Source organism: Rhipicephalus sanguineus, chromosome 4 (genome assembly GCF_013339695.2).
Source record: "Rhipicephalus sanguineus isolate Rsan-2018 chromosome 4, BIME_Rsan_1.4, whole genome shotgun sequence".
In the NCBI taxonomy this organism is placed as follows: Eukaryota; Metazoa; Arthropoda; class Arachnida; order Ixodida; family Ixodidae; genus Rhipicephalus; species Rhipicephalus sanguineus.
In genome coordinates this window covers 50,866,691-50,880,210 of record NC_051179.1, presented here as the reverse complement: position 1 = coordinate 50,880,210, position 13,520 = coordinate 50,866,691, and the positions used below count along the sequence as shown (strand labels likewise).

At 42.6% G+C, this 13,520-nt stretch overlaps 1 protein-coding gene across 1 annotated transcript in view; it reads right to left on the bottom strand.

Moving 5' to 3' along the window:
* LOC119389967 (leucine-rich repeat and WD repeat-containing protein 1) overlaps positions 1-13,520 on the bottom strand; it is a 22,638-nt gene extending 9,118 nt beyond the window's left edge. Inside the window, exons 1-8 of the mRNA XM_049414598.1 lie at positions 13,377-13,520; positions 12,829-13,051; positions 9,838-9,954; positions 8,856-9,008; positions 4,854-5,357; positions 3,013-3,127; positions 2,014-2,120; positions 43-235 (exon numbers count right to left, since the gene is read on the bottom strand). Coding sequence (XP_049270555.1) covers positions 43-235; positions 2,014-2,120; positions 3,013-3,127; positions 4,854-5,357; positions 8,856-9,008; positions 9,838-9,954; positions 12,829-13,051; positions 13,377-13,444 — 1,480 coding nt within the window. The 5' untranslated portion in view covers positions 13,445-13,520. The remainder of the gene's footprint in view (positions 1-42; positions 236-2,013; positions 2,121-3,012; positions 3,128-4,853; positions 5,358-8,855; positions 9,009-9,837; positions 9,955-12,828; positions 13,052-13,376) is intronic.

The window sequence follows — 13,520 nt, the reverse complement described above, 5'->3', positions numbered from 1 at the left end:
TTTCAAACTTCTGAATTCAGAGATTAGAGTGGGGCCACCTACTGAGAAGCCAAGTGGGCTGGCTGGGGCAGAAGTGCAGACAGTTGATGTACTTGGTGTGCGCCTGGAACGACTTGTAGCAGACGAGCTGCTCAGGGTGGACAAGGCTCACCTCGTGGGCTTTGCCTGCCACGGCAAGCACAGCACTCTGATGACCACCAATGGGCAACACCGTCCATGCCAGGCAGAAAAATTCCTAAACGGGAAGACGCATTTCCATATTTGTCAATAGCCACGCTACGAAAGCGGTTACATCAGACATGAGCGGATATTCAAGCACTCTGAATATTCTAACTAACATTACAGTTTTCGAATTCACTTCAACACGAATTTAAGTTATCCGAAATCAACCAATGGACATATATTTGACCCCATGTTACCCCCTTGTAAAGGTAATTTCACTGCAGCATGGAAGTGTTATGCCGTGAAACCACCTCTCCAGGGGAAATACGCACTGCTGCGAAGCCACTTCGAGGTTAAATGTACACATTACCTTCACCTTGATTAATTATTTTTTAAGTTTAAAAGCTTGTTATACCACTTATAACTTGGACCCTACTGCTATTCAAATCTTGTACTATTCAAACTTGCTTCCACTTCACCTAGGACCAGGAAAGTGACATTCGCACATGCCTAGTTTCAATTCTTGAAAATATTGTGCAAGTTAGTTGGGTCATGACAAAAATGCTCATTTCAGTTTATAATATGTAACATATACTATTGAAACTATTCGATTCAAAGTTATTCGACGAAATCACTAATCGCTTCGAACCTCAAGTTCACTATTCGCCCATCCCTAGGTTACACCTCTTACGGTGTCTTCCTGTCCCGCAAGAATAACCTTCCTTGCGTTTTCTCTCTTGAAAAACTCGGCACTTGCTACAACTCTTCCATCAAGAATGCCATGTCACGATGACTTCATGCGTGCCATTTGTGGCCTGGAAGTCCTGGACGGGCAGCATTAAAGCAAAGAGGAGCACGCAAGATAGATGATGGTTATTGCGACAGAAATACGTCCCATCAGGTGCGAGTGTTTTTAGAGTACAGCTCAAAGGGACACTAAAGAGAAATACCAGAGCAATTTAAGCTCGTGAAGTGTTCTGCAGAATTCTCGTATATTTTGGTTCGCGAAAACACTTTGTTCTACTCTGAAACTCGGAAAATATGTTTCAAGGACGTCAACCCTGCTTCAGTGGAACCTCATTTTATATGCATTGTGTCACAGTGCGTGAGAGAGTAAGTACCACAGGTAGGACACGACGGGAAGTGCACAGTAACTAATACTCAGAAATGTAAGACTCGTGAAGCCATCAAAAAGGATAAGGAGGGTTTTGATACACACAACATGGGACCAGAGTAATATTCTCTTCATCCTCAACCCCCCCTTCACCCCCAAGATCATCGACAGTTTAAAGTCACGTCAAGGAAGTTCTGCTGCACAGCTGGTCAGTGAGTATGTCAACACCTTTAAACATAATTGCCCAGCCTAAACTTGCATTTTTTCCATAAGCAGAAATTATGCCGTATGTATGTCGCTATATAACATTCAAGCATAAAGCAATGAGTCGCTCTAAATGCAGTCAAGTTTGTTATGTACTACTGTTGCTATATGTGTACCTGTGCGGGTGCGACTTGTGCAAGCAGTTCTTCTCTTATGCATTTCTTTTATACACACCTAGACCAATCCTAACATGTTGAAGTTAGACGAGTTCAAGATCTGATGTTTGTCAGGAGAGAATGTTTCCATAATCTACAAATACGACTGTACAACTGCTCCGTAAAATCTAAAATTTTTTTTTATGCACCCAACCTTTCTTTCCTGCCCTAAACTCAATGCTCTCGCTACCAAGCAATGCCTTAGCATATGCTCATACTAACAGAGATCTTTGTTTTCATACTGTAGCAGCCATCATACTGAATGTATATATGGTATATGCAACAAATATAAAGATGTAAAAGTGTGTGTTCCTTTACCTCCTTCAAGTTGGTACTCTTGTAGCGTTTCAGAACAGTTCCCGTGCTGGCGTCGATAAAGTTAACGATTCTGCCGCCACAGGTTGCCACAATGTTGGGCGACAGATCTGAAAGTTGAATCAACGAAGGCCATGTCAACCTTTTTGTAATACCTATGCCACAGCCCCTTATGAAACTATAGTCTTCAAGGTATGTGTACTTATGCACATACTTAAATACATGAGCACATTTCAGCAATTGAAAGAGGGGCAACAAAGTTAATCCAGAATGTGACAGTGAGAGGAGGACTCTTGGATAGGTTAGTTACAATGTCAGCATGAACATGATACATCAGCAATCAACAATGAAAGAAGGTTCCAACAGTGGCTATGGATGCTGCTTAAGATTTGTTAAAAATGTACAGTTGGTGCTAGTTTACTTGCCACAACTCACAAGCATGATGGAAGAGCAAAGAGGCATCAAGATAATAACAAAGCCAAGATTTTGGACTAGAGCTAGTCAAACATTTGAAATATATAAAATAGCTAGCATGCATTCTAAAATGAACAATTCGTAAGTACTGAGACTTTTCCAGAGGAAAGAACACAGATACGTTAAAAAAACTCAATATTCATGACACCACGGGTGCAAGATTCGAAATAGAATTTTTGTCAAATTTTTTTTTCAATGCTAAGAAGCAATCATCTACTACTGGAAAAGCAACAAAGGAGGTAATCAAACATATTATTTTCTAATTCAAATCCTTTTAAAATTTTCGGCAAGTTTTAAAACAATGTTGTCTATTACAATTTGGATGTTGCATGACAATTTGATATTGAAGTCTACTTTTAATCATAATACATTGGCCAATTACACTAGCACAGTGACCCAAGGCATGCGAAGAAATTTGCATCATTACAATATGGCCTGCAAGTGTTTTTTTTTTTAGGGACAAGGAAATTTTGCCAAGGAATGTGTGAATGCACGTACAGAAACAAGCAAAAATGAAAGTGTGCATACCATTTTCTTCACATTTTGGTTGAAAGGCAGCCTGCCACACTTGAGTTATTGAGTCACTGGGATCTTGAGAATGGCCACGAAGAAATATGCATGCTTCAGCCCCTTTCACACTTCCCTGCAAGACATTGCGATTGTGACAAACTGAAAACACATTGTTTTTCCAAGTAAAAAAAAAAGTAGATGCATGCTAGCTGTATTGTCCACTCAATTTATTTTCTTACTAAACTGCACTAATGTTTGTGCCAACGAATTTACAGTAGGCTCTTGATGATTCAAACTCAAGGGGACCCCAGGATTATGTTCAAATTATCAGAAGCTCTAAAAAAAATGATTTGGAGCAACATACTAATCTATGTTGTAATGTGTAGGTTTGTGTATGCACGTGTATACAGTGTATATATGTATGTCTTATGTCTATCAGTATCCTATGTCCTTACTTTGGTTTTTTTTTACAGCCTTAAATATTCTTTGTTGATTAAGTACCCTTATGTTGCTTAGAAGTGTATGTGTACGCTGCCTTGTGTGTGGGCCCCGAGGCACCTTCAAGCTGGATTTCGCCGCTTTTTGCCTGGGGTGACCCCCAACTTTATGTTGGAAATAAACTTTCTTGATTCTTGATAATGTTTCTCAGGGCTGCAGCAACATCATATACAGCTCTGCAAGGATGCTTTCCCGCATGACACCAGTGTACTGTGGCGAAAGTGGCTTTAAGGAAGTGCTCGACACGCGATAGACCAAGGCAAGACCGTTTCATTTTTTTTCTTCCTCAGTCAGCATGCGATTTGGCTAGTTTGGCCATTTACGAGGGGGCAGGCAATCGGCTTTATTTGTGACTGTTAGTGACATAAAGACCCGAATGTTCAGCTAGAAGCAACAAAGGCAGCAGATATTTCAAGGCATGTACAAGCAAAAAGTTTGCATTAACCGAATTTGTGCAGTGGGGCAGTTTGAATTAGGCGACTTTAAAATACATTGAAAACATAGTGGGCCAACCAAAAAATTAGGATTCGTCAGAATTAACTGAAAGTTTGATTTATGGCACTACCCTAATAAGGTCAATGTTGTGGGCTCAATCCTAGCTGCATCAGCTGCTTTTCAACAGAGGCAAAATGCAAAATTGCTCATTTGCCTTTAGATATAAGAGCTTGTTAAAGAATTCCTGGCAGTCAAAATTATACCCGAGTGCCCCACTACGTCACGCCTCATTTGTGGTGTCTGCAACTAAAACACACTGAATGTATATTAAATTATTCTTTTCTACTGAACTGCTGAGTGCCTCTCATCAAGTGCAGGATGACTATTGACGTAGTAACCAAGCTAACAGCCTTAAATAAAATATTATTTCTAATCGTTTCTGAAACTTCAACATCCAGTCCACATGGGTGTTGTCGCAGTGCCCATGGTGGTTTATGAAATTTATAAAATTTATTTTATAACGTTAGCTAGCCCTCTGTATGAACGCAGTCACCCTTTGATACCACTGCTACTTACACCAAATTTTCATGCCTTCACCCCCAACTACTGATCCGTGTATTCAGGCCAGTGAGTGCAACATGTCAAGAAGAATCATTCTCAGGAGAACAGAGACCAGGTGTGTTAAGTCAAATATTTTAAGTTACCAAATTAATCTACAAAACCATACAACTGTCAGCCAAACTGTCTGAAACAACTCCCACATTGAACCGAAGAACACTCTTCGATGAAATTTTCATTAAAATACAGAAACTTGAAAAAATTATCCGAGGTCAGCTAAAAGAAAATTGAGTCCACTTCTACATAGGCCTAGCACTTGCTGCTAGTGAAACTCAAGGGCACAGGAGGCACACATGAAAGATACACACCTTTTCTTCCCTAGAAGGAGCAACTTCATATTTCAGCTTTTTCCTTGGTGTACATGACCGTCGCACATCATTTGACGAACCATTCTTTACCGATACATTCAATTCACGGGTGCCAGCATGAAGCAAGCTTGAATTTTTGTCATGTTTGTGAGAGCTGGATGCGCCTTGCTTTCGATCTTCGAGGTTGAGGATTTTCCTTGGAGATGCAACTCGCTTGTGGGGGGAACTATTCGATGCATTAACCTCAGTCGACTTATTTAGACACCGTGTCTGGCGTCGCGGAGAGCTTACGTTCACGTCAGAGCCGTGTGCGACGGATCTGCTGCTGACCAGCTCGTGATCAATGAGGTGCCGTCTCGTCGGAGATGTGACACGCTTGGAAGGAGAGCTGGATTCTTCTGAGGGCCTGATTTTGTCCTTCTTTTTTTTTGGGGTGCTGGTGGAGGCTTTGGCACGAATTCTTTGAACTTCCTCTTCAAACAACTCTCCACCAAGAGATTCCACCTGAAACGAATCAATGGGAATAAAGCCATGTGTAAATATTGCATGCCAAATGAGCTGGGAAACGAATTAGTGCACTTTGAAAAGGAAAAAAGGAAAACGAAAATGTAGGTTGTGTATTTCAGTAGAAGTCTCCCATTTTGCGACAGCTGGTGCTTCTGCGAGACACTCGGAAACACCCAGCTTTTTTTTAATGCTGAAATGGAATGCTGGAAATTGATAGAATTGTACGCCATGCTATGTTCTGCGAGATGAGCACATGTTTTTGCCACATATCCAATGAAAGAACTTTTAAGCAAAACACTGCCACATACACTGATAAGTGAGCTGTGCGAATAGCAAAATTTTGGGTGCGAAGCGAATTCCAATATTGAAGTGTGAGTGCGAATCGAATCGAATATTTTTCGAATATTTCTAGAATATTTTTCGAATACTTCGAAGCGAAATTGCAGGAAAAAAAGTTAGAGAGGATTCCTAAGCGTATTCTTATGAGATAGCAACATGAAAGTGTTTCTTTTCGCTAAGTTCAAGCGCAATGTAGAGGTCGAATTGTATTTATGTACATGATTTGGTGCAACCAAAGTGTTGCCGACAACACTTTACACGTGATAGGCAAATGTGCCATTTCCTCAGCCTCTCCTCCTCTTTCAACTTCTGTGGAAGCCCAACTGATGTGGCAGACAAGGGTGTGCTCCCTTCAAGTCTGGAGTTCCAAATCTGCCTCGTAAACATCAATACATAATAACATCTGAAATTTTGGATGGTAAAAAGCTTCGGCGTCCAATTTTTCGAACTTCCTGCCCAAATTTCAGGTCCAAAACAGCATTAATTGAGCCCCCACCTCTGCCACATCTTTCATCTCCATGCTGGAACCAGCGTTTTCTTGAGTTAATACAGTTGCGACCGTAACGGAGCTTGAAAGGCAGCTTTGCCGCAATGCGGGGGTGTGATGAGGTGAAGCATATTGAAAATCTAGGGACAACTTCTAATCGGACGTTGACTGTGTCTTGGCTATGTTCGACCGTAACGGAGCTTGAAAGGCAGCTTTGCCGCAATGCGGGGGTGTAATGAGGTGAAGCATATTGAAAATCTAGGGGCCACTTTTAATCGAACGTTGACTGTCTCTTGGCTATGTTCGACCATAACGGAGCATGAAAGGCAGCTTTGCCGCAACACGAGAGTGTAATGAGGTGAAGCATATTGAAAATTTGAAGGGGGCACTTTCAGTCGGTCGTTGACTGTATTTGTTTTACAGCGAAAGCTCTTATGAGATCATTTCACCGGCCGTTTTTGGCGCCGCAGTTGTCCGCCGCTGCCGCCGCCGCCGGTGTCCGTAACCACTATCGCTCGAAATAAGAAAAAAAAAAACGAAATAAGAAAAAAATTCCAGGATGGAACGAGGTTCGAACCTGGGCCCTCAGCGTGGGAGCCCAGTATTCAACCTCTGAGCCATGCCGGTGCTTGAAACTGCCTTGCAAAAAGACCCTATACAGTCTTCATGTCGGGAAGGAACCACATTAACATATGTAATGTAGTGTGGTAGAAGAGTAAAATAACAACCAAGTGTCACAGAATGCGAATTCTGTAACCAGGCGTCACACAATGCGAATTGCGCAACGAGTGAGTTGTTGAATGCTCCCAACCCATTACAAAGGGGTCTGCCATAATTCTTCATCGTCATTAGCCACAGCATCAACAAAGTGCACATAATGCCTTACAGGTGTTTAGCAGATACCACGGTTCTGCGCAGAATGACAAAAAATTGCGTAGTGGCTGCTTCCTTCGTTCACAAAAATTCTGATTTATAGCGTAGTGGGCTCCGCGCAAGTGCACTTCTATTGGTTGCCAAGGAAGTCCATAAGGTTCCCATGATCCATTTCCTCGGGGTCTCCATAAAGTTAATTCCCTTTCTCTATTTCTTTCTCACGTTAGCGTATGTTATAAAGTGTGGTGGGAGAATGAAATAACGACCTGGCGTCACACAATGCGAAGTACGTAACTAGTGGGTCATTTAAAGCTTCCAACTGATTACAAAAGGCTCAGTCATAATTCTTCATCGTCATCAGTCGTCGCATCAAGAAACTGCACATAATGCCTTAAAGATGGTACCTCGCTTCTCCGCAGAATGACGAGTAATGTCGTGGTGGGTGCTTCCAACTTCACAAAAATTATCGTTTGTGGCGTAGTGGGTACGTTGCTAGTGTAGTTGTATTAGTAGCCACAAGAGAGTTTATAACGGGCTCTAGAAATGCCGCTCTTCGAGCTTTCGCTGTGACTGTGCTGCACTTTCCGCGCAGGCCTGGCGTTTTTTTTGGGAAGTTCGAATAGTTCGAATAGTGAAATTCCAGTGCGAATCGAATCGAATAGCAAACACTATTAGAAAAATATTCGAAATTTCGAATATTCGCACACCCCTAGTGATAAGTGATCTAAGCACCTGAACTGATAGAGTGAAAACGCTGCCACTTGTGGGTCAATTCCTTAGCAAATTGACTTGCCATCTCATGCACCGATGAGTCTTTGGATGTCTCTGGCCACTATCCAACAGAATGGTATAAACTGCAATCTCTTTGCACATCTGATGCTCAAGTGGGACTGGAGAACATTTGCACCATGTACTTTCTCAGACAATCTAACTGAAACGTAATGCATAGTTTATGCTTTAAAAAATATTAACGAGTCCTGAGAATGCTCACAACAAGTGTCTTACTTCCACGACACACCTTCCTTCCCCATCACAGCTACCATGCATGTCAAATTTAAAGCTTAAAGAAGCCCTGCAACACTTTTCCAAGTAACCATCGAATGGCTTCACTAAAGGAGCTTATTGCCTCACGAATCGACTGGCACAAAAATGTTTAGAATCCGTCAAGTACGAGCGAGAGATTTGTCGCACATTGTAATTGCTTTCTCTCTTCTCTCGTCCCAACGAGCGCTCTAGAACCTAAGCAGGGAGGGATGGCACTGGGGAAAGAAGTTGCGTCACGTGCGAGTCATGACCTTGAACACTGTTTCTTTTTTTCTTCGAATGCGCGGCTTACTTTCAGCGTGATCTTGAGTGCGCGTGCGGGCACATGGCAGCCTCCCACGACGGCCGCAGTAACTATGCAGCCCACAATGTTCAAATCAGCCAATGGCCGTGAATTTGGGAACATAGCGCGGTCATTTGGATATATGGCACCATTTGTCGAGAGAAGAGGGAACGATTTCTAGTTGGCTTTGATAATTAATTGTAAATTCCAGGGCCACGTGCTGCCTTATAATGTTTGGCTTGCATGTTCTCAGGGGCCTCGACTAGCGATCGGCAGCGTCTTCTGAGAATGTTGAAAAAGTGTTGCAGGACCCCTTTAACATTACAATGCACAGGCCATACCATTGAATCTAGCACAAGGAGTGATTCCTGAAAACTGCAATAAGCATTGAGACCAATAAAACTATAAGCACAGCCAAAGCCACATAAACCATGCATAGCGACAAGCCAAATGAGTTCAATACACATACCTTAAATTTCTTGAACTTGACGGAAAATTCATTGCATTCGAAATGAGTTCTCCTCAGGTGCCTCAAAAAATCTTTCTTCACGTTGCTAACCTCTTCGTCACTGGCTCCAGGAAGAAGATTGTCCTTGAATGTGGATTCCCAGATTCGAGAAATCTGAGCAAGAGAAGGACAGGACATTTCATTCGCATCGTGAGAGTAGACAGAAAGAATTGAAGTGGCTTGAAGTGACAAAAGCACTGTGCATGAAGAACACCTTTCCAAAAATGGGCTGTAGGCTTCCCCCCTAAATAAAGGGGCTGAATGGGTCTTGAACTGGGTTCAGAAATACGGGACAAGATCGGCTTTAGAATGCCCACCAGTTTTTCAGAGAGGTGCTCAAAGTCAGGACTTTTAAACTTACTTAATCCAATGTGTTTGTACTTGTCTCACAAATTAACTTTTTTGTAATAGCACAAATGCTAGGGAATGATGACAATTTACAGCAAAATTACAAATGATACAGCGCAATTACTACAATACAGTTAAAAGACTACAAATAATGCCGCCTATACCTTCCTTGGCTTCATTGTCTGTTGGTTTTCATTAAGGTAGTGTCTAACAAAGTAAAATGAACCTTTAAATTTCCTTTTTTAGCACAGTGATCAAGAAAGAAAGCAGAGAGAATGAAAACAACGCTAGATCAAGATTGGCCAGGAACAGAGGAAAGGAACAGGTATACAGGCAGAAAAAAAGAACACAAAAAAACTAGAAAACAGAGGAAGAGAGGACACATAACAACCAACTGCTGTAGAAACATCAGAATCTCAAAAGCACCAAATATTACCTTCACAAACTTGTTGCCACCTACTGTTAATACCCTGTTAAGTGAAACAAGCCTAACATCATATAGATTCAAACTTTGGGCTGGATTTGCATGCTCATTTTCTGACAATACAACACTCTCCCTGCTTTGTAAGTCGTTAGACTAACTGCATATGTTTACCTGAGGCAGCAGCTTCTTGTCGCCGAGTGCTTCAAGTTTCCTCAGAGGCTGGCAGTCGGCTCCGTCCAACAGAGCCAACTTGGGAAGCAGGGACACAGCGATGTTCTTGTCGGCTGACTGTTTTTGAGAAAAGAAAAGGCAAGCAGAAGTCAGCAGAGCAAAACACAGCATGTCGTTTGTGCTTGAGACACACATTTGAGGTACACGGGACACGCATGTCCCCATGACTAGCCATAACTAATTCAGGTGTATCTAAAGAACTGCCTCGTCGAGGGATGTATAACTTGCACATTTGACTCGTTTAAGCTAGCTTTAGCAGAACCTTATATTTTGGTCGGCATCAATGCCTTACAAATTTCACCAGAAGTGCCGTCTGTGACGCCGGTGGGAAGTCTCTAGTTTTCTTGTGTACCTCAGAGGGTTACTACGTCCCGAGACCATGATATGATTATGAGGGATGCCGTAGTGGAGGGCTCCGAAGATTTCAACCATCTGGGGGTTCTTTAACATGCACCTAAATATAAGTACACGGGCCTCAAGCATTTTCACACGGGCCTCTAGCATTTTCGCCTCCATCGAAAATGTGGTTGCCATCGCTGGGATTCGATTCCGCAACCTTCGGGTAAGACATGCATTTAAGGAGTTGAGATGATTATCACTGCAGCGGAACTCAACAGCTCACAAAACCAAGAAAATTGAACAGTCTGTGTCAAAAGTTTAGAGACCACTGGGTCAGATAAAACATTAAATTTCTCAGGAATTTGTGACTGTATTCTGCTGAGTTGCACAGTAGATGTTGTTAGCCCGTCTTAGAACAGGCTGGCAATCTGAATTCCAGGTGCCTGCCGAAGAAGCGGAAATATTCAGCTTTTTCTAGTGTCTCGTGGTTCTTAAAAATTTGACACTGACTGTACAATAAAATTTTTTTAAGGAGCCTGTGTTGCAGAAATTCTGGCGTCAGCAGCGTTGCCCGTGAGCGAGAACTTGCGACTGATGCAATAATAGAAATCAAGTGTTCAAGCCGGATTAGAACCCAGGCCTTCTGCATGGCAGTCGGATGTTCTACCACAGAGCCACACCAGTGCTTGAAACTGCCTTGGAAAAAAAAAAATTCACAGCATATCCACGGGTGAATAATGAAGAGCTTGGGCGAAGCTCCTGAAGCAATCATGGTTACACCGTGAAATCTTCAGTGGTTTCGCCCAGCAGTAATCAAAGCGATAGCCCAGTACATCATCAAAGACGTGACAAACACTGTATATATTTATACAAGAAATTTTATTAATCGTAAGTGATAGCTAGACGTGGCTTCCGTTCCCCCTTCATTATAACGGCTTTATGGTCGGTGAAGTGATGGATCGGTGATGGGTCGTAGTGGGATGTTTGCAAAGACGAAGTAGTGGGCAGTTTGCAAAGGTGGCTTCCGTTCCCCCTTCATTATAACGGCTTTATGGTCGGTGATGGATCGTAGTGGGATGTTTGCAAAGACGAAGTAGTGGGCAGTTTGCAAAGGATCGGTGATGGGTCGTAGTATACTACCGGTTACGCCTTACGCCGGACGCGTGACAAGGTTAGATTAAGAGGAGCTTCGCCCCTAAAAAACTTATAATAAAGACGACATGTAGTGTGATGAGTCACATTAGCATATGCAATAATGTGTGGCAGGAGCGTATAATCGCACCAAGCATCACACCGGTGAATTGCACAACAAGTGGGTGGTTTAAAGGTTTACCCATTACAAAGTGCTCAGGCATAATTGATGATGGTCATCATCAGCCACAGCATCAACAAAGTGTACAGCCGCATAGGTGCATGTATTGCCTTGAAGACATGTAGTGGATACTTCACTGATCCACAAAATGATGAAATAAGGTGTAGTGGGCTCTTCGCAACTGTACTTGCATTAGGCCTTCTAGGAGACTTTAAAACAGCCAATGTTACACGCACGGACATTTCTTTCCTCATGGCGCGGTTGAGGTGTCCACTGAGAAGGGAAAGTGTGGCTAGTGAATGAGAAGATGATGTGAACGGGGCCTGGTTATGCTATCACTTTCCATTCTTGAAGGCAAAGCTCAATCATCCACCAAGTTTTCAATGTATTGGGCTCTAAATCTTATGCTATGAAAAGAAAACATATCATCTAAGTATGTGGTTCAGTAGTGCGGAGTTTCCCTCACTGGCAAGTTTTCCTCACTGGTGAGAGGAGGAAAGTACACACCAGCAACAGCCATTTCACTATTTCCATCATTTCGCAATGTCATACATCACCATATAAGGCGACTTATCCGTATAAACCAGCACCTTTCCTGGTGCATTAACATGGCCTTCTTAATATTAAAGCACACTGCCACCATTCACATGAATCTGATGTGCTAGAAATGCGATGTTCCCGCCACTGCATTCATAAAACCAAAACTTCCATCACGAGTGGTATGTCCTAACACTGGCCAATAATAAGGAAACACCTTCATGTAAAGAAAGCTTTAACTGTGGTTACAAATCCTCTATTAGCCACATGCTGCAATGAGTAAATCGTGCACTTGTGCCAACACATGCAACTGCAAAATGCTTCTGCAAGACGTACTTTGATTACTCAGTACACTCCATGCATCTCTTTTACATGTTTTTTTTTAGCAGCTGCATTTGGATGGAGAGAACACATTGTTTTCGTACACCTCTGCGGTTAGGCTAGGTCTAACTGTCCCCACGTGGGAGCGGCCCGCGGTGTCACCCTAAGGGGTGGCACTTCTCCGGATCTTTAAATAAAGTTCTTCGTACCGTACCTCTGCCAAATAATACGCAAAGTCTGAATTAAAAACCAGAGCCACATTAGGCTAAGTTTATTAAAATGCACTGAAAACGAAAAGCAGCATCATCAAGATTGCGAAATTTGCTTCAGTTAAATGGAATTACAATGTAATAGAGCTTGAACTGGGTAGACAAGCCGACAGCATGCGTTTGAAGATATAAAAACAAAATTGCTGAACTTACAAGGATGGGATTGCCAGCAACCATCAACTCCGTCAGTTCGCTGTAATCCTTCAGGAAGGCCAGGTCATTGATCAAATTCTCCTCCACATTCAAGCACCGGAGTTTAGGAAGGCCAAGAGTGGGGACGTCTCTGAGCGAATTTCTTGACACATCGAGGCTCTCCAAGTTTTTCAGTCCTTTAAAGCAGCATGGGTCCAATACTCTGAGGTCCCTGTTGCTCAAACTGCGGGAAAAAAAGTGAAATCAAAATTTAGAAACGAAAACTACTGTCGACGAACCGGTTGATCAGTCGAAAGTATCTGTATCTAATCTGTATTTGAGCCAGGTGAAACCGTCAGAGACAAGCCATAAAATCAAGGTAGCTTTTTTCTTTTTTTTTTTTTTTTTTTTCCAGTGGCTCCTGCATGTTCCACGTAGTTATCACCACACACGCAGCAGCGTAAAGTGACTCAACTACACAAACAGAACCGTAATTTCCGCAACAACTTTTCAGCACTGGTCACCGGCCGTAGAGCGTCCTACGGCCCCCCATTTTCGTGAGAACTTACTCTAGTTCCTTCACATCGCTTAGTGATTTGCACGAACTAAGAGAGAGGATGTCTTCGGTGGAAATCATTTCTGCGCCCAGTCAAAACAACAAATCCCGCGCCAGCCCAACACATGCGCGGCTGCAAAGCCCGGTAAAAGTTGCG